Below are 24,334 nucleotides of genomic sequence, written 5' to 3' on the forward strand. Positions count from 1 at the left end.
AGTCAGGTAGGAGCAGAACCACCCCAGAGCCGTGCCTGTTATGCCGAATGTGGTGTTCAACCTTGCCAGCAGTATATCGTGGTCAAGGGTGTCGAACGCTGCGGATAGGTCCAACAGGGCCAGAAGCGAAACAGAGCCGCTGTCACAAGCAGTGAGAAGATCATTCGCTACCTTAAGTAGGGCTGTTTCAGTGCTGTGATCTGCGCGGTAGGCGGACTGTAATGGTTCAACCATACCTGTCTTAGCGAGATGCTCTGACAATTGGGCCAAAACAACTTTTTCAAGGACTTTCGAAACAAAAGGCAAATTGGAGACAGGGCGGTAGTTCTTGAAAGTGTTGATGTCAAGGTTAGCTTTTTTCAGGAGGGGAGTGACTACTGCATGCTTAAAAGAAGGGGGTACTTGACCGGATGTGAGGGATTGATTTATGATGTCAGTAATGACAGGGAGTAATTCCTCTAGACACTCATTCTTTATTTGGTGTTTAACGTTGTTTTCAACCATTCAAGGTTATATCGCGACGGGTGTATATGTGTGCATTGATAGGTGTCTAATCATATTTCTGGGCACATAGCTGTCTCGTAGAAACGTACATGTTCGAGTCACGGTGTGCTCGCGTGGCATGAACAGGTTTGTGGCATTGCTCTGGAATGTGCGGCGAATAAAGGGGATGTGTGTAAGTGTAATAACACCTTTCAAGAAAAGACCCCATACCATGTCCCTTTGCCAATGCTGTATATCGCAATATACCAGTTGTAAGATACCACATGCACTGTAGGAGCAGAATTGGCCCCACACGTATCCTTTAACTGTACTGCTAGTTAGGAAGGCAAGAAAGTACTCCTCTGCTGTTTGTGTTGAAAAAGCGCTTTGAACTTCGGATAAGGCGCTATATAAATAAAGAGAATAATAAAAAGAATAATAATAAATAATCCCGGGCCCTCTTGTGAGTAGTACTGGAAACGATCGAAGTACATGTAAATACATCTTGGACGTTTATGTTGACTCAACAGTATTGCTATACGTCATATCTAAATGTTGTGAAGGCGACATTTATAGACCATACTGCCAATCTACTTCTGCCCAGCGAGAGGGCACTGTGCTCATCCGTGATCTGACAACAGCTTATCCAGGTATGTCAATATGCTTACATTAGTTGTTATATCCACTCGTTTACGTCATTAAGAAGTGCAGTATGTGTTATCAACAAGGTTGATTAAAGAATCACTTTAGTCACAAGAGTTGAACAAAAGACACCGGTAAACTAGCCCATCATAATTATATTCCTGTCCAGGTGTGCTGTCGGAAAGTTGCGGCCTCTGTCCGAGAGCCCAAAATCATACATGTCTATTTGATGTCATGGCTGATCTTGAATCTGGCTAGATTCCGAATCTAGCTAAATAGAATCAGAATCCTAATCTCAACAGGCCGTGATAAGAACTCTAACTTACCCGGATAAAACGGAAATCGGTGTTCTATGTCCAAAGCATCTAATTTCATACGGTTGAGTTCAGAAATCTGATTTTCTCCAGCGACTACATTCAGAACTTACAAACAAACAAACAAACAAACTCTATGCATTTAACTGACAGACACGCACTCACAATGTATCCATCTATCTCTTTAAAAACCTAGTTAAGAGTTGAATTGATTAGTTACGCAAGAAGTGAAAGTGTCCGTTTCAGATCGTTAATGCAATACTGATGAAACATTAAATTAAAACCAAAATAATAATGTCATGCCTCTTGTAATCGTTATTAACTTGTCTTTCTTGCACGTCCACTGTTCACACGACTCCTGAGAATTAGTTTGAGTGACGACGTCGACGACAAAGGTAACAATGATGATGTTGACGATGACCAAACCACAATGCGATAGTAATGACGACGATGATGGTGATGATGGACAGAGGTTTGCTTTTTGCAGGTAACCTAATATATTTCTCACGGAGGGAACACCGGAAAGATGTGTAGAGATACCTACTTCCACTACACGGACAAGGAAGGTCTCCGTGGAATTCTTCGGACTATGGTAATCCTAAAGAGTCCAAGTGGAAGGCATGGTCCTGGTAGGTCATGTTTGGTCGTTGTTTATGCTGCCCTTTACTTGTAAATGTTTCTTGTTGTTCTTGTTCTTGTTCCTCTTCTTTTTATATTTAGTCAAGTTTTGACTAAATATTTTAACATCGAGGGGGAATCGAAACGAGGGTGTGGTGTATGTGTGTGTGTCTGTGCGTGTGTGTGTGTGTGTGTGTGTGTGTGTGTGTGTGTGTGTGTGTGTGTGTGTGTGTGTGTGTGTGTGTGTGTGTAGAGCGATTCAGACTAAACTACTGGACCGATCTTTATGAAATTTTACATGAGAGTTCCTGGGTATGAAATCCCCGAACGTGTTTTTCATTTTTTTGATAAATGTCTTTGATGACGTCATATCCGGCTTTTCGTGAAAGTTGAGGCGGCACTGTCACGCCCTCATTTTTCAACCAAATTGGTTGAAATTTTGTTCAAGTAATCTTCGACGAAGCCCGGACTTCGGTATTGCATTTCAGCTTGGTGGCTTAAAAATTAATTGATGACTTTGGTCATTAAAAATCTGAAAATTGTAAAAAAAAATAAGAATTTATAAAACGATCTAAATTTACGTTTATCTTATTCTCCATCATTTACTGATTCCAAAAACATATAAATATGTTATATTCGGATTAAAAACAAGCTCTGAAAATTAAATATATAAAAATTATTATCAAAATTAAATTGTCCAAATCAATTTAAAAACACTTTCATCTTATTCCTTGTCGGTTACTGATTCCAAAAACATATACATATGATATGTTTAGATTAAAAACACGCTCAGAAAGTTAAAACAAAGAGAGGTACAGAAAAGCGTGCTATCCTTCTTAGCGCAACTACTACCCCGCTCTTCTTGTCAATTTCACTGCCTTTGCCATGAGCGGTGGACTGACGATGCTACGAGTATACGGTCTTGCTGAAAAATGGCATTGCGTTCAGTTTCATTCTGTGAGTTCGACAGCTACTTGACTAAATATTGTATTTTCGCCTTACGCGACTTGTTGTTCTTGTTCTTCTTCTTAGACTTTTACAGCCAAACATAAGGTATATTTCATTTACCACTATAAAGAAATGAACTCCTTAATGCCTTGGGAACAACTATTAATATCGCTCCTCTTGTCCAATAATTCGTCTCTGTAATCATCGTCGTTGTTGTTGTTGTTGTTGTTGTTGTTGTTGTTGTTGTTGTTGTTGTTGTTGTTGTTAATTAGCAACTCTTAATGTGTCCTTATCTTTGCAGGCGTTGTTCAATCGCATATTCTATAACTTTCGGTTAGTATGAATGCAACTGAATGTTTCCAGGTGTGTATCTGACGACAATAGGCCCGGATAACGGATGGGACAACGTGACCACAAACAATTGGGGCGGCACTTTTGCCGGGAACGAGGGGAAAGCGGACTATGCAATATCTATGAAACTGCCTAGGGAAAAGGTAACGCGATGCGATTCAAGCCGTGTTGACATATATCTGTTTGGCGAGGATGTCGTTCTCCAGCGTGTAAACTTCCGCCTGCATTCCAAGAATAGTGACCACGAAGCAGTCAGGAAGGAAGCTGAAATCAATTACAGATGCACACTCCTGTAGTTGGTAGATCACAACCAGGTGTCGACATTCCTCGCAGAAATACATTTGTATCTAAGGAAATGACTGACTGTGGTTATATGCCTTACATGGCTGTGATACATGTGTTTATTAATCAATCAATCAATCAATCAATGAGTCTTATATCGCGCATATTCCGCGGGTACAGTTCTAGGCGCTCTGCAGTGATGCCGTGTGAGATGAAATTGTATACGGCCAGTAGATTGCAGCCATTTTGGGCGCATATTTACCTTTCACGGCCTATTATTCCAAGTCACACGGGTATAGGTAGACAATTATTAACTGTGCCTAAGCAATTTTGCCAGGAAAGACCCGTTTGTCAATCGTGGGATCTTTAACGTGCACACCCAATGTAGTGTACACGTAAACGTAACCAATTAAAGGAATGTGTCTTAATTGTGTGTTCTTGAATGTAGTATGACTGATTAATATGCACCTTGCATTACTGCCTGCATGGTAGCTTACTTCTTTGGCAGGATATGTGTCTGCTTTTAATTCTGTGTGTTTGTTGCATTTTATGTTGTTTATTTTATTTTAATTTTAAATTAGTGCATCCTATTTTTGTCATGTCTATGTCATTGTATTTGACTTTATGAAAGGACACGTTGGTGGAAAACAAATCTACGATGTTGTACTGTGTTACAAATAATTCACACATGCTGCAATTAGCCTTGCAGCATTTAAGTTGAGTGCACTCTTTGACTGCAATCTATATTCTTTATATTGTACAACTCATCATTACCATTTTGCAAAAATATGGGAAGCTATGTTGTATCGTTTTTAACATGCACTTTGAAACACTAAACCATTGTGGGTGACTAATGCAAGAGGATAGGTGACGTGTCTGCGTTTGTTATTTTTTGTCTTTGTGAAAATTCAACCAGTCACGTCACAAGACACCATTTGAAGTTGAACAGTACAGTTTATGTATTCAAGATGCCCTAAACTCCGGAAGAAAAGGAAAACATGAAACATGTAACATAATATAGCACAAATAAGTAATGACAGCAAGTAACCATCATTATAGTTATACAACGGATTATTCTTGTTTGAAAAATATATACAAATAAAGTGTGAAGCAATGAATACAATGGCTTTGGCAAAAACAATAGCATGTTGTCTTATCAGGATACAGGAAAATGAAGCATCAATGGCGATGACTAACACATTACCAGTGAAATTACAACTGCATACAAAATGCAATCAAGTATGTATAAACATTTGTTCTGAATCTTGTGCCGTCTGCTACTTTGTTTACACCGGAAATGCTCTTACAACCTTGACCCGGCAATGCTATATCCGGTCTACTTATGAGTCTAAAAATAGACACAGCTCTATGGCGGGAAATCTACCTCTTCCAGACAGCCGTAGGATTATCAGTAAAACTCGAAAATTCACCACATAATTTGCCAAACAATACAATCATTCTAAAGAAAAAGTTTATGTTTATACTAGGAACAAAAGAAGAAAATAGTCTGTGAACAAAATAACTTGTTCCACCTTTATGTTGTCTGGAAACTACCTATCATGCAGACCTTCCAGAAAACCAAGAACAATACATTATAAAGTCCTAAAAACAAAGTCCGAACACAACAATTTCAAACACAAATACAAGAATTAATAAAAGAACACAAACATACATACAGTTCTTTAGATATTTTTTTTGTTATCATGGGTTTTATGAATTTTCTTCTCTTATTCTTTTATAATTATTAATTAATGACCTATATGTGCTGATGACCAATTTAATTTCCTTTGTTGGATCAATAAAATGTTATGAGTTATGAGTTATGAGTTATGAGTTCTGTCAAAGCAGGCATATGGAAAAAGTCATTATCATCATCACTAAAGACGTGCTCCTCTCTTGTAGTCAAAGGGAAGAGTGGCAGAACATGGGGGGGGGGGGGGGGGGGGACAAGTTTCCAGAATTGCAGGATACTCACTCTTTTCTCCTGCAGCCAGACAAAACTAGTTATTTGCACCTAACTACTGTTAGTGGCTCACAATACTCTAAATATTCATTAATAACATAGAAGAAAATTCCAAAATACTATAACTGTAAATGTTTATTACAAAAATGGCATCAATAATTATAAATTGTGTATACCTGCACAAGACAGACGTTATCAGTGCCAGGGAAAGACAAGCACACTGGTTACACCAGAGTTATCCTCAAACACAGATATACAGACTAAGGGGCAGTGCATGGGAGATAACCAGAATGTTGACTAAAACGAACTCTCTTTACAAAGTGACTCTGCACAAACTGAAATAAATGATTGTACAGTTCAAGATTAAAACAATGTTATTTACACATGTAAATGTGAACCTCTTACATATATTTATATAAACAAACACTTGCCTTAATATGGGACACACACAAAAAATTAATGTTCAATTCCCTTATGCTGAGTTTTTGCTCATCTGTGTTTATCAGGCGCCCAGTCTATTCAAGCTGTGATCTGCGTCGATTTAATGTTTTACAATATAGGACCAATTTGCTCTCTATAGCCTCACGCATTATACTATTTTGGCGAAATCGACCTTGGTTAGATGATTAGATGGATTTAAACGCATGCGTCATCAAGGACAAACACTACTGACATTGTTCACACACACACAATGAGAACTACTTTGTATTGTGCGTAAGTAAGTATGCGAAACACCTTTGGAAAAGAAAACTAGATTTTGTTTTTGTCGAACAGACGTGGTTGTTGCCACGACAGGTGACAAAAGAAGTGCGCCTGCGTGTGTTGCAATGGAACATTTGTCACAATCTATATCCCACCAATATTTTATTACATAAAATGAGAGTAAGTCAAACAAAACACTGTAACGAGTGCCCACATATATTGGATGTCATGGAACACTTTTTCTATGAGTGTCCCCGAATTAGAAGGTTTTGGACTTATATTGAAAAAATGTTGAACAGTCTGACAGGTCGGGCTTTTTTATTGTCAATTACAGATGTATTATTCGGAATCGAAAAATGTCAGGAATCAGCGTTAATTAACCATGTTTTATTGATAGCAAAAAATGTGCATTAGCAAAGTTAAGAAAACTAAATCGCATATGCCATTGGAAATTGTATTTCAACAAGAACTTGCGCTACGAAAGGTGTATCCCCATTGTCCTTAGTTAGATTGTTGTTGAAAAAAAAATGAAAAAAAAGAAACAAGTATGCGAAACACCTCTGTGTTGAATTAATGCAATGTACGTAGCTTAAGTTGAAAAAACGTTGTCATAAATTAAGTCAATGAATGTTGCTTTTGTAGGGGGAAGTTGGACACATTCCTAATATGTGACCCTCCACCACGAAATGAGTCGCATGTCACCTCGCGCGGTTCTTAATATAAGTCCGAAGAGTGTCTGGTACAAGTGTGAGAGTCACCTTAGTCACAGGCTTATAACTCAAACAGTTGTCGCTCTTTTCTAAAACGGGTTTCACCACTGGATAGAGCATAAAAAACTCTTTAGGAACATGTAAAACCATGAAAATCATGCAAAGGTGACATGCGACTCATTTCGTGGTGACCCTCCACCACGAAATGAGTCGCATGTTACCTCGCGCGGTTCTGCAGTAGGCTTAATATAAGTCCGGGGAGTGTTTGGTAACAGTGTGAGGGTCACCTTAGTCACAGGCTTATAACTCGAACAGTTGTTGCTCTTTTCTAAAACGGTTTTCACCACTGCATAAAGCATACAAAACTCTTTAGGAAAATGTGCAAATATGAAAATCATGCACAGGTGACATGCGACTCATTCCGTGGTGGAGGGTCACATATATGAAAAGTGTTGGTTTAGAATCGTTTTCAAAAATATCTTGCTCTCTTTGACAGCAACTATAAACACTGCCACATTCAACATACCATCTTCATACAACGAAGGGGACTGGGGGGGGGGGATGTATGGGATTTCAAGGACTATAGTTACCCAACACGTGAGAATACGTGAGGGAATATACTATTGGGCTGGGGGAAGAGGATCGTAAAAAAATAAAACAGTGATAATCGCATGTCTAAACACACACACACACACACACACACACACACACACACACACACACACACACACACACACACACACACACACACACACACACAACCAACAGAGAGAGAGACATTGAGACAGATAGGAAGAGAAGGTATCAGAAAAGTAATCAAACTAAAAAACCTCACATGATAATGTTGACAGCTTACTAAGTATCTTTATTTGATAGCACACATCAACTTGACAACAATTCAAGCGGGGGGGGGGGGGGGGGGGGATGCAGCTTTAAAAGGTGAATTTGTTCTCTTTTTTTCGATGAAAAGATAATGGCAACCGATTGTATACATTATTTGCATAATGATGTGTTTTTGGTAATAGGAATGTAACTCGAAGTTTAGACACTATCATCGTATGATAGTTTTGATATTTCTAATTCTTAAAAACAGAAAATGGAATGTCCACCAAGAGAACTAAGGCCGACTGCTTGCTTGTTCACTCATTTGTGACCCTCCACCACGAAATGAGTCGCATGTCACCTCGCGCAGTTCTGCGCTAGTCTTAATATAAGTCCGGGGAGTGTCTGGTAACAGTGTGAGGGTCACCTTAGTCACAGGCTTATAACTCAAACAGTTTTTGCTCTTTTCTAAAACGGGTTTCACCACTGGATAGAGCATAATAAACTCTTTAGGAAAATGTAAAAATATGAAAAGCTTGCAAAGGTGACATGCGACTCATTCCGTGGTGGAGGGTCACATTTCGTATTGGATAAAGCTGTTTAACATTGGTCAAATAGTTGTCTGTGCCAGGTTCATTTGTGTGCTTTATGACATGCGTATTTAGTATGCGATGCAACCCTGAACGATGTTCTGGTCTATTTGAATGTGTAAGAGCTAGAACCTATACAAAGGGAATATATCTCTTTCTTAGTGCGGCACAATTGTTCCAAAACATATTTGTACATAACGGCATATATCATATGTTATGTAATTCAAAGAAAAAAAACACTATTACACAGACTAATTAGACACTGACACAGACACATGCGCGCGTGCGATCTGCATCATTTGCGCCACCAATGGTCCTAAATAAATGACATCGAGTCGAGTGTTCAAGGGAGATAAGCAATTTCCCCCACGAGAACGTTTGTTCTTTCAATATACTTGTTTTGCAAAGGAAAGTATTGCTACATGCATGGTACCTTAATTTCATACCTTGAACCTCATCGTATAATGTTCAACGCGATCTGAGAGCGTTTTTCCATAGATAAAGCCAATACATAATTGTCAATACAGATGCACCTGTTCTGTTGCATACACATGCTTACTGAAGTGTCACGGCATTTTCACTGGGGGCTCAACTTGTACTGAAGTGATCTTCTTAGTGTACTTTTTCTTAAAGGTGATTCGCTCTTTTGCATACATGACGGCCTCTGAAGAAGACGATGAGTTCTCCTCTTTGATTGTTGTCACAACGTCCCAGGCGGAGGCGACGGGATTGAGGTAGTCTTCAGGCAGGGAGCTGTCAGACGAAGGACAGGCGATGTGATGCAGGCAGTCATCTGACATGCTGCTGTCTGACACCGGTAGAGAGTGCACGGATGCCAGGCTGCTTTCTGATTTGTCTGTAACAAACACACGATCGTTAAGAGACGGCAAACTATCAGCATTGTTCAAACCCGGGTAAACAAGCCACCAAGTCAACGTTAATGTGGGAATTCTCGTACAATAAACAATGGTCAGTCCGGATGACAACTTTGTCAATGTCTACGTCATAGGACACACAAAGGATACCGTAACATAATGTTTTGTACATCTTTTCTTTGTTGCTAAAAGTACAACACGGCTTTCGGATAATGTGTACTCTTAAGTAAACTGCCGGAGTACAGCACATGTTTGGAGTCACTTGCAATAGCTTGACTATAACGTACATGAGTAAATAGTATATGCTTACAACACACACACACACACACACACACACACACACACACACACACACACACACACACATACACACACACACACACATTGCCATTTAAACAATTGTTTCCTCTCTGTCTATCTGCTTAACTGGTACCTTTATCGTTGCAAAAGATCAATGCACAACAGTCAAAACTCTATAAAGCTACACACTTAAATACACTACAAAGCAGATTCGTACTCATATCGACGTCGTCAGGAATTTCGTCGTACTCGTGGCCGTGTGTGCTCAAAGCTTGACTGCCACAGTGAACTGCGCGTCTCACGTTGTGAGGAGCGGGAGGAGGTGGGGGAAGTCTTCGCGAGCGGCCTGCAAAGACATGTGTACAATGCATGATACCACAGATGATATTATACGGAATGAATATTAAATTTATGAAATCATACAACTACATGTATGCATCATCAGAGTAAAATCAAACTGAATGCACATGTTTGACAACTTAATTGATGTTCTTTGAAATCTGTGTCTGGTGTGGCTATGTATCTCTGTCAAATGCTCCCTCCTGCATTTCAAGTTTATACGATTCATCAGGGTGTGTGTTTCACGTGATACACACAAACAGGAATACCATCTGGTTAATGTTGAGCTTGTATAACCTTATTCGTTCTAATGCAAACATCAATCGCATATATCACATATGCAGTAAGGTACTGAAATATATCACATATAATTATACTTACCTCGCTTCCAAAATAGAATTCCAACGCAGACAGCGAGAACAGCTACGATGAGCAGGACAAATCCCACGACACCGCCCAGGATGGACACAGCTTTCAGACTGTCCCCTTGACCCTCCCCACCATTGGTCGTCTGATGCAGTGTAGTTTTAATGGTGCTGGTATCTAGGATAAACCCATCTACCGGTTAGCGTATAATTGGCCATTCAGTCTTAAAATCCACAAACTATTAGTCGGGCAGTCACTCCAGTACAACGTGGCTAGTTCACATGCTTACATGAATCCAACCGCCAATCAAACACACGCACATTAAATCAAGAGAAAAGTACACTTTAATCAGCACACTTTGAAGCACAAAAAAAGGTTTAAGATGCGACATACACATCATTGTCTTACTTGCTACCTAATGTTCATTGTGTTGTCATGCCTGCTGTGGATACGAGTGTCCTTATCCCCATCCCCCTCATTTTTGTTCGGATTCAGTTTGTGCACTGTGTATATATAAGAGTCGTCATTATGATTACGAGGACGAATAATTTATCAATAGAATATATCAGGTAAAGTCTTGAATTAACCCCGTGGAAGAGACTTCACATACTGAAAGAAAAGCGGCCGTTTGAGATTCACTCAGTGGGACAGTGATACACACACTGGGCGTTATCGGGTTATTGCAACCGATCTAACTCTATCTACAACTGTATCACTCTCCCAAACCCCTCTCCATAGTACCCAAATCCCTCTTTATGGCAGGCACTCAAGACAGTCACGCTAAGAAACACATTCAATCTCACCTGTGTGTGTTGGGTTTCTTGGAAAGCCTGTGGAGATGTCTGTGACAGCTAATCTGGTACTGGCATCTGTCTCTGTTGATGTGCTCTGACTGGTTCGGTATTCTAATTTTCCAAAACAAAGGCTGTGTGTTAGAATGGTACAAGAAATATGACTAAGCGAATACCGGGTTTGGCTAGAACCATTTAAGTAGTATATTGTCCTGCTGTATCCTACGCTTGAATAGTGACGTGAAGGATATGTTTTTGCTATGTATTCACGATATTTGCACGTACACGCCTTTATTGACATACTTTTGTTTGTGAATGTGTGTGCGCAAGTGTGTGTGTGTGTGTGTGTGTGTGTGTGTATGTATGTGTGTGTGTGTTTGTGTGTGTGTACGTGTGTGTGTGTGTGTGTGTGTGTGTGTGTGTGTGTGTGTGTGTAAAAGTGCGTGTATTCGTGCGTGCGCGATTGTGTGCGTGCGTGTGTGTTAAGGCAGACGAAGTTTTATATGTTCACGCAAAAACAAAAACACAAATACTTACGGTTTGGGCAAATCTGTACAGTTTTGTTCAAAGACCCATCGTTTTCGAGGTCGCCATGAATATACCACTGGGCGCAATCTGAACTGTTTATCTCCACTGTCAGGGAGAATGTTCGTTTGCTGCAGGAGCAATATGGTGCAGTAAAGTTGCACGTTCCACCCGTGAATGGTATACGGCATTTTGGCCGAGCAAAGCCTGGTTCTGACCCTTGGTACGCTCTAACAAAGCTTAGGGAAATGTCAGGGCATATGTTGAAATCCGTGATTACATTGTCCCCATCGTCTGCAACATAGGCGTCCTTTTTCTCGAAGAATGCACCTAAACAAAGAAAAAGACTTTGACACTAAATGTTAACATCTTTTCTTTATTTATTTGGTGTTTAACGTCGTTTTCAACCATTCAAGGTTATATCGCGACGGGGAAAGGGTGGAGATGGGATAGGGGAAAGGGGGGATATGGGATAGAGCCACTTGTTAATTGTTTCTTGTTCACAAAAGCACTAATAAAAAAATGGCTCCCGGGGCTTGCAACGTAGTACAATATATGACCTTACTGGGAGAATGCAAGTTTCCAGTACAAAGGACTTAACATTTCTTACATACTGCTTGACTAAAATCTTTACAAACATTGACTATATATATTCTATACAAGAAACACTTAACAAGGGTAAAAGGAGAAACAGAACCGTTAGTCGCCTCTTACGACATGCTGGGTAGCATCGGGTAAATTCTTTCTCGTTCCAACCAATATGGGACTCCCCCTAACCCGCGGGGGGTAAATGTTAACATTACACTACTGCATGTTGCAACCAATGTATGGTGTCTATTAGATTCACCCGGCTTGAGCAGCCACTACTTGTTGGCAGGTTTCTAAGTCATGGACACCCAGCCAGTCCAAGCAATTGTTTGGATTATAATACTTCCTTACTTTGGCCAAAGGTATTTTCCGCCATGATGAAATAATCCTACTGCCGCCGCATGAGAAAATACAGCAATACGTTAGTGGACTAATAATGACGTGGACAAACACGTAAACAAATCAATAAGTAATTAAATTAAAAAAACCATGCACATCAATAAATGCAATAAAATAAAAGTGAATACAATGTCAAATAGACAAATAAGTGAATACACAAACTAACAGTTACAAACAAACAACGATTAACAAACTGACACACAAAATAAATACTGACATGTCCATGAAATATTTTTCAAAAAGCATTGAATGTCATTGCTGAGTTGTGAAACTGTATTTGGAGGTTTTTGATCGACAAAAACATATAACTCAATACTTACAGACTGAATCATCAAGGCTCATTACTGATGCAAACCAAACAATGACGGGAAGTTGAAACGCCATCAGTAGATGCATTATCGTTGATGCTGCCTCCGTTTCCTGTTGTATAAAACCGCATGTAAGCCATACTATAACACAGAGCAACATCCGATGCTGTGTCTGTATTGTCGCATCACTTTACACAGTCAAAGGAAAGCGACAACAACAAGATATACCTTACAACGCATTATACGTTGTGTATTATATATCAGCTATTTTGTAGCAGCCACAGTGACCAACCTGATGATCGTCTCTTTCTTTGTTTTTGCACGCGCGAAGTTGTTCAAGCACAGATATAGTGCATTAACATTGAATTAACTTTAACAAAAAACGTATATCATATTTAACTCTATCTTGCTTAAAACTGTACGGCATCAATGTTAACAACGTGGACTAAACAAGTTCGAGCAAGTAATTCAGAGATAGCATTCGTTGCAAGTTTAAAACACGTGATCATGATGTCTTAGTTCGATACTGAAAAGTTTACAAAAGAAACTGCACAATAATTGAGAGTTTCAGAAATAATACATACAGCAGAGAGCGCTAGGAAAGTATGATTACTCCATCCCACTTTTACCCTGCCCTCTGACTCTTCACGGGACACGAGGGCTACTTGTGACTGGCTCATTTATTTCCTCGTCATGTTTTTTTTGTACACGGAAATTAATAAGTAGGCCTACATACGCCACGCTTCTATATGTTATAATAGTCGAGAAGCATTACATTTAGCCGATGCGTGAAAACACCCCCCCCACACACACACACACACACACACATACAAACAGACACACAAACACACACCGCCCACACACACACACACTCAAAACATACACCAAGGGACAGTGTTAAACATATGTCCACAAACTTTATTAAAGCGTGTTCAATGGTGGCCGATGCAGCATAATTGTGTGACTCCGGCCTAACATTGCTAACTTTGACACTCACATCTCGTCGATCAATTGCTGACCAAGGCTTGTGAACATCCTCTGGCATGGCTGTCGCGTCTTACGTCCAACTGTAGCTCAATCATCCCCTCTTGTCTTCTAGGGGCAACGGGACTAAGCACTGGTTTTATATACATATGAAAGGTCCAGACCAACAGGTATTTTTTTGTGATGGTTTGCGTGTTTGGTTAGTTAAATTTGTTTAAATTAAAATCATTTTCTTCAGATTTTGCATTTGTAACAAACTGCCTAGAAAAGTAAAAGGTATGTTAAAAAAAGTAGGTACTCTGCAAAAGGTAACACACTTAAAAACACAAAAGACACAATATGTTTCACTCAACAGTATTATTTTACAGAATAACTTCGAGTAAAATGTATACGCACTTTGTTCATCTTACCACAGTCACTTCGTTGTTTAGATTTCGAGTAAAAATAATAGCCATGGACACAACACATGTTATTACACATTCACAATCACTAGTTTGATCTTACAACACACACACGACGTGTTAAATATATGCTTGCATGTGACAGGTCACAATTGAGTGGAATGGCTGCCATTCCATAAACCAGCACGCACAAAAACAAACACACACACACACACACACACACACACACACACACACACACACACACACACACGCACTTACACATACACACACACTTACAAACACACACACACGCACTCACGCACGCACACACACTTGTAAACACACACACACACACACACACACACACACACGCGCGCGCGCGCGCGCAAGCGCGTGTACATACACTCCATCGTCCCAAGCAGCAGATTGTTTACATGCCAACCTAAAGCACACACTGCTGTGCGCTCAACTATCATGTTCACACACGCTATACTAGTTGTATCTACTATTTCTTAAGTAACCATAATTGCAACATTGTAACTCATTCTATGCCATTCGTTCAAAATGAAGCATGGCCACAGCACTAGTTACCTAATAGCTGTAATGAAACATGTGTTTAAGTTGATTGAAAACAATCATGTCCACACACGTGTACGGGCTTACCCTTTTATCTCCCTTCCCATGACCGCAAATGGATGTCTACTTGTAAGACGTATCCTACAGTGAACACAAACTCCCGATTAAAACTGTGAGAAATGTACATAGCAAATAATCCACACATGATCTGAGGACACTGTGTATGTTCACAGACAAACATATTCAGGTGCTATAGCTGAACACTGTATGAGCCTTAGTGCAAAGCAAATGCGAATAATCACTTTATTTCGGGCAATTCCTTAGTAAAACAGGAACACGTTCTTACATTGTCATTGAGCTGACATTGTCATCAATAATGCTTATTCACCTCTAGTGTTCCTCTTCATCCATTCTTTGGCAAGTGTCTTCTTTAAACTTTGGTCATTCACCTTGAATAAAACCCTGAAGACTAGTTTCTCCGAGGCAGATGTGCCCAGTGGTTCATTGTCAGAAGAGGGTATATTTAACCAAATCCCACAATTTATATATTTTTTTTTACACACAGCGAGAAGACAACATTTTATCAAGCATGCTTCCCCAGTGAATAGATGTGAGCGGATGATGATCAACTGCCTGTTTTGTTCTTGTGTCTACTTTTAGTATTTGTATTAATGATTACAAACAATAATCACTTTGACGCTAGGCAGTATGACTTCAGGTGTTCTTTGGTTTTTGTTTTGTTCCTGTGTCGTTCGTCATGTATATGTGACCCTCCACCACGGGATGCGTCACATGTCACCTTTGCATGCTGTTCATATTCTTACATTTTCCTAAAGAGTTTATTATGCTCTATCCAGTGGTGAAAACCGTTTTAGAAAAGAGCAAAAACTGTTTGAGTTATAAGCCTGTCACCAAGGTGACCCTCACATTGTTACCAGACATTCCCCGGACTTATATTAAGCCTAGCGCAGAACCGCGCGAGGTGACATGCGACTCATTTCGTGGTGGAGGGTCACAAATGTCGTTTTGTTCTCTCCTGTTGGTATTACTGTTGTGATATGATTCAATCATCCTATTAATTTTTCGTCAGGTATTCATGACATGTATTTCTTATTTAAATACCTATGTTTGTGTTTTGTTTCTATCAGCGTGTTGTGGTGTAATTGAAAGCAAATGCAGTTCATGACTGGAAATGAACAGTATTCGACCAGAATCAAACCATGCATCTGTGAGACATACGAGATAAATCAGCCACGCACTGAATCATGACCAATGATAATAAGAAGAACCGTTAAAAGATACTGTAATCTGCGATTGTGTAATATTCTTCTTGAAGACGATCGAATCTTCACATTGTTATACCCATCAGGTGCAGTAACAGGATCTGAAGTCCGTTCCTTGCGTGGGTCTTTCATGTACACTCTTCAACACATTGGATTGTTCTGCCGTGCTCAGTTCACAGGGGGGAATATGGCTTTCAGCTGTCTTTCCATCTTGTTAATGTATACATGTTGTGTGTCAAACTCCGGCGCTTGTGCGGGTACGTGGCGTAAGGGTCACTGTCATCAGTGCCGTACCTATGACGCTTCCGTAATACAGCGGGTGAAGCTTAAACTGAAACACATAAATATAAAATAATCAATAACAGATTTAAACGCTCGTGGCAAAGGCAGTGAAATTAACAATCCAGAAAAGCGGGGTAGCGGTTGCGCTGAGGAGGATAGCACGCTTTTCTATATCTCTATTCTTTTTAACTCTCTGAACGTGTTCTTAATCCAAACATATCATATATACTGTTCAAAAAAAGAAACGCATAGTTGCTACTTGCCAAATTTGTTTGATTTTTCGACAAAATTAACAGAAAATCCAATATTTAGATTATTTGTTTGAAATTTGGTATGGACACAGTTGAATGCACACACAGTTCATTTGCATCTTCAAATCAATCAGTCAATCAATACGATTGGATGCCGAGGCTGTCAAGTCAGTAGGGGGTGTGACTGCCTTGAGCAGCAACAACTGCCCGGCACCTTCTGGGCATGGACTGGATCAGATGCCGGATATCTTGCTGTGGGATGGTGTCCCACTCCTCCTGAAGTGCCTGCAATAGATCGCGGTGATTTGCCGGCGCTTCTTCTCGCCTGCGCACACGTCTGTCCAATTCATCCCAGAGGTGTTCTATCGGGTTCATGTCTGGCGACATGGATGGCCAGGGAAGCACCTGGACATGGTGGTCGGTGAGGAACTGGGTGGTGAGTCGTGCTGTGTGCGGGCGAGCGTTGTCCTGCTGGAATATGGCATCCTGGTCAGCCAGAAGAGGAAGGGCGTGTGGGCGCAGAATTTCCTCCACGTATCGCTGGGCAGTTATGCGCCCTTGGACGTGCACCAGGGTGCTCCTTCCAGCGGTATTGATCGCCCCCCACACCATGACGCCTCCACCACCATGAACGGGTGCCTCATCCACACAGTTGGGCGCGTAACGTTCGTTTACTCTCCGGTAGACCCTCCTCCGACCATCATGTCGCTGGAGCAGGAAGTAGGACTCGTCGCTGAACCACACGTGTCTCCAGTGATTCCGGACGGTCCAGCGAAGGTGCTGGTTGCCCCACTGCACTCGGTTCTGGCGATGACGGCGGGTGAGGACAGCTCCTCTGTGAGGTCTGCGAGCTCTCAAACCAGCTTCATGCAGGCGGTTCCGCACGGTCTGGTCCGATAATCGGTGTGGCCCGGGGAGAGCCTGGACAGAAGATGAGGCCGACAGGAAACGATTCCGGAGGTGGCGGAGCCGTATGAAGCGGTCGTGAGCAGCAGTTGTCGCCCTTGGTCTTCCCGCTCGTGGCAAGTCAGCAACGGAGCCAGTGGCTTGAAACCTGACCCACAGTCTACTGATGATGCTCTGGGACACGTGGAAGTGCCTGGCGATTGCACTTTGACTTTGGCCTGCTTGTAAACGACCCAATGCAATTTGGCGGTCTTCTCTGCTCAATCGGGCCATCTTTCGTCGCTGAATTGTCGTCTGATTTCTTTGTGGCGAACAATCCGCTTTTATGGGTTTTGGAAGACATGGTGAGAGCTCAATATTCCCCGAGTTTCACGAGATTACACTGAAGCATGACGAGTGGTCATGCCAAAATAATGAGCAATTTTGACATTGTAGCCACTGATAACGCATGCGTCACGTGCAGAGCTCACTTGTGGCAATGGACGAAAGGTCGACGACCAGATAAACATTTTCTGCAGTTTGGTGGATATCCTTGTAGCCATATAACTAAATTAACCAAATATTACAAGCTATGCGTTTCTTTTTTTGAACAGTATATATATATATATATATATATATATATATATATATATATATATATATATATATATATATATATATATATATATATATATATATATATATATGTATATGTATATGTATATGTATATGTATATGTATATGTATGTGTATATATATGTTTTTGGAATCAGGAACGGACAAGGAATAAGATAAAATTTAATTTTAATCATAATTTTTATATTTTTATTTTTCAGAGCTTGTTTTTAATCCAAATATAACATAATATTATGTATATGTTTTTGGAATCAGAAAATGATGAAGAATACGATAAACGTAATTTTGGATCGTTTTATAAAAAAAATAATTAATTACAATTTTCAGATTTTTAATGACCAAAGTCATTAATTAATTGTTAAGCCTCCAAATTGAAATGCAATACCAAAGTCCGGCCTTCGTCGAAGATTGCTTGGCCAAAATTTCTATCAATGTTATGGAAAAATGAGGGTGTGACAGTGCCGCCTCAATGTTTACAAAATGCCGGATATGACGTCATCAAAGACATTTATCGAAAAAAAAGAAAAAAAACGTCTGGGGATATCATACCCAGGAACTCTCATGAAAAATTTCATAAATATCGGTCCAGTAGTTTACTTTTAATCGCTCCACACACACACACACACAAACACACACACACACACACACACACACACACACACACACACACACACACATACACACACACACACACACACACACACACACACACACACACACACACACACACACACACACACATACACCACGACCCTCGTCTCGATTCCCCCCTCTATGTTAACATAATTTGACAAGAAAAGGAATAACAAAATGTACTAAACGACACACAAGTTCTACCTGACTGTGATTGCATGATCTCTAAGAAGATACATTCATTGCACATTTTGCACACACCTTGACTACGAACACTAGTTTGCTTTTTTTGTGGTTTTCACTGACTGGTGGAGTCCTCCTAGCGAAGAGCAGATGCATTTAGCCATGCACTTACCTTCAACCCCGGCTTGACAAACTCTTTAGTCTTGGTTCTCATGAGTTCAATGAAGTTGGGATGATAACGGTGCAGCTCCCCATCCACAGCAATCGTAACCTCGCTCTGATTCAAACGATTTATGAGCGCTGCTAAACCTGAATAAGAGCAATGTATAAAGATGGCAGAAACACTCGAAGTCAGAGGTTACTGAAAACAAATATGTTGTGACTAAATCAAACCAAATCAAATGTAATAAAATAAATACAACTCACAAAACTCAACTGATTTAATTTCAACACCTTTTGATGCCCGAGAAAAAAAGTCATATTTTTCTACGCTGTTGTTAATTAATTTACGATTAATAAAACAACCATTTAAACATGCACTGTGAAACCTCAACACACGAAACAGCATCTTAAAAATGCAATGTTGATTATGTCCGGATGCCCTTTCACCACCGTTTACAAATAAGGTAGCATATTAACATAAAATAAAACAATAGAGGTCTTTGTCAGAAAGGGTACCTGTTTTTGTTTGCGGATTTAGTTGTTGCGGCATTGTGCTGCACTGTTGACATCGAAGGCCCTCGGTCTGAAAATGTGTGTATTTCCCTTCTTTCCCTATTCTTAACATTGCTTGGAAATATGTACGTAAAACCGCCCATGACCTACCTGCAGCAGCAAAGTAAGCAGCACGTTTCAAGACGACTTGACAAACATGGACCACAGTTCTGCAGTCTTCATCCGTGTAGTTCCCAACGCGAAGTTGCATCAGCACGTTTTTTGTGGCCAGGTAGAATATAGAATTGTCACTAGAACCCCAATGAAACACAGTGGTATTAAGTTGGTTGTTATTCAAAGTATATCAGATCTAACATACGTCAGTCCACCTGGTTCATTCTTCTGTCTATCTAGCTGGCGATCTATGTATCCGTCTGTCTGTCTATTAATTGGTGAAGCTAGCTGTCTTCAAAACCCTTCATCCACGCTTAAACGCATTTGGTGATGCTGAGGGGGTTTCAATATGAACGGCAGTACACTAACACGTTATGCATACCTCGCCGTACTTGTGCATGTATAGGTTATACTGCACAAGTCCTAGAGTTGCTCTTAATACAAGAAAGGCGTAGCAAGTTGAATACTTGTTTGTTGACAGTCTCGCCTGTTGTGAGGCATCCACAGTCCTTGGGACGTCAAAATAAGGTGTATATTTTCCTAATACGCTGTACACGTGAGAATGAAACCAATATATTGAATGCGTAATGTGGAATCTGCTGCTTAGGTGGTTTGAAAATGTGCAACAGGAAACCGATAAGGGCTAAAGGGTGTTCCTTCTCCTGACACCTACATATGTGTGTCAAATAAGTCAATCATTATAATTATACTAAGCTCCCTTTTGTTCCACAGTTAAAACAGGAAAACTTCAGCATGACATATGCACGCGGACAATTGTTTGAACATGCATTGAATTGGCCGGTGATGATGGTTGTAAGTGAGACCTCAATTAGCATATAATTCAAACAGTAAACAAGTCGCGTAAGGCGAAATTGCTACATTTAGTCAAGCTGTCGAACTCACGGAATGAAACTGAACGCGACACTGCATTTTTTCACCAAAACAATACAGCTTCGTCAATCCCCGCGAGAAGGAAATCGCTTGCCTTCTACGTGCAAAACGCAGTGAAATTGACAAGCCAGAATAGCGCGGTAGCGTATTGCGCTACGAGGGAAAGCGCGCTTTTCTGTGTTATTGTTACTTTTCTGGGCTTGTTTTGCACACAACCTATCATATCTATATGTTTTGGGAATCAGAAAATGATAAAGAATAAGATGAAATCATTTTTAGATCGATTTCTTAAATTTCGATCGTAGTACTAATTAACCTGTTTTCGTTAATTTTAATCACATTGTAAGAGTAAACATGACATATATAATATTTTTAGATTCATAATTTGGTGAAGAATACGATGCAGTCAATTATAAATCTGTTTGCATAAAATTGCTTTTAATGACAACTTTAATGAGCAAACTCATTAATTTGCTTTTAAACCTCCAAGCTCAAATGCAATACCAACGTCCAGGCTTTGTCAAAGATTACTTGACCAACATGTCAACCAATTTGGTTGAAAAGTGAGAGCGTGACAAAAATATATATGACGTCATCAAAGACATTTATCAAAACAATAAAAAATGCATCTGGGGATATCATACCCAGGAACTCTCATGTAAAGTTTCATGAAGATCGGTCAAGTAGTTTCTCTGAATCGCTCTATACAGACAGACAGATACACACACACACACACACACACACACACACACACACACACACACACAACACACACACTTACACACATACACTTACACACACACACGCACCTAAAGTGTGGATGGTTACCTAAGAGGCGGCACTGGGTGTAGTGCCTTTCTAGTGCACTTGCACTACAACAGCACTGGGTGCAGTACTCGCTCCGGCATCGAAGAATTTTGCACTAAAAAATGCACAACATTTGACCTATTTCGTCGCCTATAGAGGACGGAAAGAATGTCATTTTGAACATTGTTATGACATTCTTTCCGTCAAAAAAGTCAATTTAACGGTGTCAATTTAACCATAAGGCAACCATCCACACGTGTGGACGGAAAGAATGTCATTTTGAACATTGTTATGACATTCTTTCCGTCAAAAAAGTCAATTTAACGGTGTTAAATGAAGCGACCATCCACACAATTAGGTTGCCATCCAGAGTTTAGGTTGCCATCCACGTGTGGATGGTTGCCTTATGGTGATTTAGGCAACCAAACCTGTGGAAACATGGGTACACACACACACACACACACACACACACGCACACACACACACACACACACCACGACCCTCATCTCAATCCCCCCTCTATGTTAACACATTTAGTCAAACCTTGACTGACTAAATGTAAAGAGCAATGATTGTATTTATGGTTACTATGACATATCCACTAGTAACGGGTCCCTCACCTTTCTATCAACGAGACGAATGCCGCAGTAATGGCACCTTCCTTTGTCAGCACACCATCCTTGTTGTGAAGGGAGGTGAAGAGTAGGTCTTCCGCTATCAGTGTTCTCAGAACTTGCCTCACGACCTCACCGATGTGAATCATACTGACCATCTTCTCGAGGCTGAAACACACAGATGATAAATGATCCAATAATAATATTTCCTTTTGTTTGCGAGATGTGCAGTGTGCGTGTGTTAAGCGTGATTGTTCTGAAAAGTGACTATTACATGATTTTTTCTGAAAGTCTACTATTTATTTCATCGTAAACATGTAAGCCCTCATACGTGATTGTTCTGAAAGCTTACTAATTTACATGATTGTTCTGAAACTCTACTAAAGGTAAACTTGCTTCACCCGTGAAATGTTGTCAGATATGGAACAATATGTATACCCCAGCCCAACGAAGTTGGAGGGGGGTATACTGGATTCACTTTGTCCATATGTCTCTGTGTATGTCTGTATGTATATGGAACAATATTTTGATACAATGCTACTAAATCTTTAGTGATATTGATATTTATACCCCAGTCCAATGAAGTTGGAGGGGGTATACTGGATTAACATTGTCCGTCTGTCTGTGTGTATGTCTGTATGTAAATGGAACAATATTTTGATACAATGATACTAAATCTTAAGTGAAATTGATATGTATACCCCCGCCCAATGAATACAAACTCAACAAGTAATACGTTTCATACATTGAACATGTCTTCTTTATTGTTCTCAACTCAAAATTCAAATTAAATGTCCAAAGACAAACATTATTTATAATCTTCAAAAATGTAATGATTCTTCTTGAGTATTCCCAACTCAAAATTCTAACAAGTCGCGTAAGGCGAAATTACTACACTTAGTCAAGTTGTGGAACTCACAGAATGAAGCTGAACGCACTGCATTTTTTCACAATGACCGTAGTCCGCCGCTTGTGCAAAACGGAGTGAAAGTGACGAGCCTGTTTAGCGCGGTAGTAGTTTTGCTGTGCTGCATAGCACGCTTTTCTGTACCTCTCTTCGTTTTAACTTTCTGAGCGTGTTTTTAATCCAAACATATCTATATGTTTTTGGAATCAGGAACCGACAAGGAATAAGATGAAATTGTTTTCAAATCGATTTCGGAAATTTGATTTTGATCATAACTTTTAAATGTTTAATTTTGAGAGCTTGTTTTTAATCGGAATATAACATATTTATATGTTTTTGGAATCAGAAAATGATGAAAAATGAGATGAACGTAAATGTGGATCGTTTTATATAAAAAAATACATTTTAATTACAATTTTCAGATTTTTAATGACTAAAGTCATTAATTAATTTTTAAGCCACCAAGCTGAAATGCAATACCGAAGTCCGGCCTTCGTCGAAGATTGCTTTGCAAAAATTTCAATCAATTTGATTGGAAAATGAGGGTGTGACAGTGCCGCCTCAACTTTTACAAAAAGCCGGATATGACGTCATCAAAAGTATTTATCGAAAAAAAGAAAAAAAAAACATCCGGGGATATCATTCCCAGGAACTCTCATGTAAAATGTCATAAAGATCGGTCCAGTAGTTTGGTCTGAATCGCTCTACACACACACACACACACACACACACGCACAGACAGACAGCCAGACAGACAGACACACACACACACACACACACACACACACATACACATACACACACACACACACACACACACACACACACACACACACACATACACCATGACCCTCGTCTCGATTCCCCTCTCTCTCTGTGAATATTTTTGTCATCCTAAATATTGGGGGGGGGGGCAAAAAGACATGTTTGCCCCCCCCCCCCCCCACCAAGAAACAGCAGCTGCCCCCCCCCCCCAGTTTCCGACGCCAGTGCACTGAGTACATACGCACACACACACACCACACATACAAGTACACACACATGAAAGCTCAATTTATTAGCACATCTCTGTTTTCAGTGACACTTGTTTTTTTTAATTCCACAGCAACCACCAGAATTGTGTAAATGAATTATTCAAATGGTTTGATAAAGTGTCAGTTGATATGAACAAACCTCCCCCACCCCCTACACCTAAAAAAAGGGAGTGGAGAGACGGATCAACTCAAACACACATCTGAAGCTGTCGCGCACACAGACGACGGATCAACTCAAACA

The 24,334-nt window shown here is 40.1% G+C and overlaps 2 protein-coding genes across 2 annotated transcripts; both read right to left on the minus strand.

Annotated features, from left to right (window-relative positions):
- Positions 1-7,927: 7,927 nt before the first annotated feature.
- LOC138972206 (uncharacterized) lies at positions 7,928-13,635 on the minus strand. The gene is made up of 7 exons (XM_070344943.1): positions 13,501-13,635; positions 12,929-13,028; positions 11,634-11,951; positions 11,109-11,210; positions 10,321-10,482; positions 9,818-9,946; positions 7,928-9,281 (listed from the first exon to the last, which is right to left on the minus strand). The coding sequence occupies exons 1-7, from the start codon at positions 13,594-13,596 to the stop codon at positions 8,992-8,994; spliced, it is 1,197 nt and encodes a 398-aa protein (XP_070201044.1). The 5' UTR covers positions 13,597-13,635; the 3' UTR covers positions 7,928-8,991.
- Positions 13,636-14,615: 980 nt separating this feature from the next.
- LOC138972931 (hexokinase-like) lies at positions 14,616-22,320 on the minus strand (the record flags this gene model as incomplete). The annotated part of the gene is given in 4 exon segments (XM_070345597.1): positions 14,616-16,473; positions 19,185-19,321; positions 19,838-19,977; positions 22,159-22,320. Coding segments are annotated over 4 exon segments (535 nt in total), but the record flags the coding sequence as incomplete, so codon positions are not given.
- Positions 22,321-24,334: the final 2,014 nt, after the last annotated feature.

This window comes from Littorina saxatilis, linkage group LG8 (assembly GCF_037325665.1).
Source record: "Littorina saxatilis isolate snail1 linkage group LG8, US_GU_Lsax_2.0, whole genome shotgun sequence".
In the NCBI taxonomy this organism is placed as follows: domain Eukaryota; kingdom Metazoa; phylum Mollusca; class Gastropoda; order Littorinimorpha; family Littorinidae; genus Littorina; species Littorina saxatilis.

What these genes read in the sequence shown, in the direction of transcription:
- LOC138972206 (XM_070344943.1), bottom strand. Translation starts at nt 13,596, where the DNA reads ATGAGCCAGTCACAAGTAGCCCTCGTGTCCCGTGAAGAGTCAGAGGGC. An exon ending in TGTACAGATTTGCCCAAACC is followed by an intron (nt 11,211 to 11,633) that starts GTAAGTATTTGT and finishes TTGGAAAATTAG; the next exon opens with AATACCGAACCAGTCAGAGC. An exon ending in TCCTGACGACGTCGATATGA is followed by an intron (nt 9,282 to 9,817) that starts GTACGAATCTGC and finishes TGTTTGTTACAG; the next exon opens with ACAAATCAGAAAGCAGCCTG.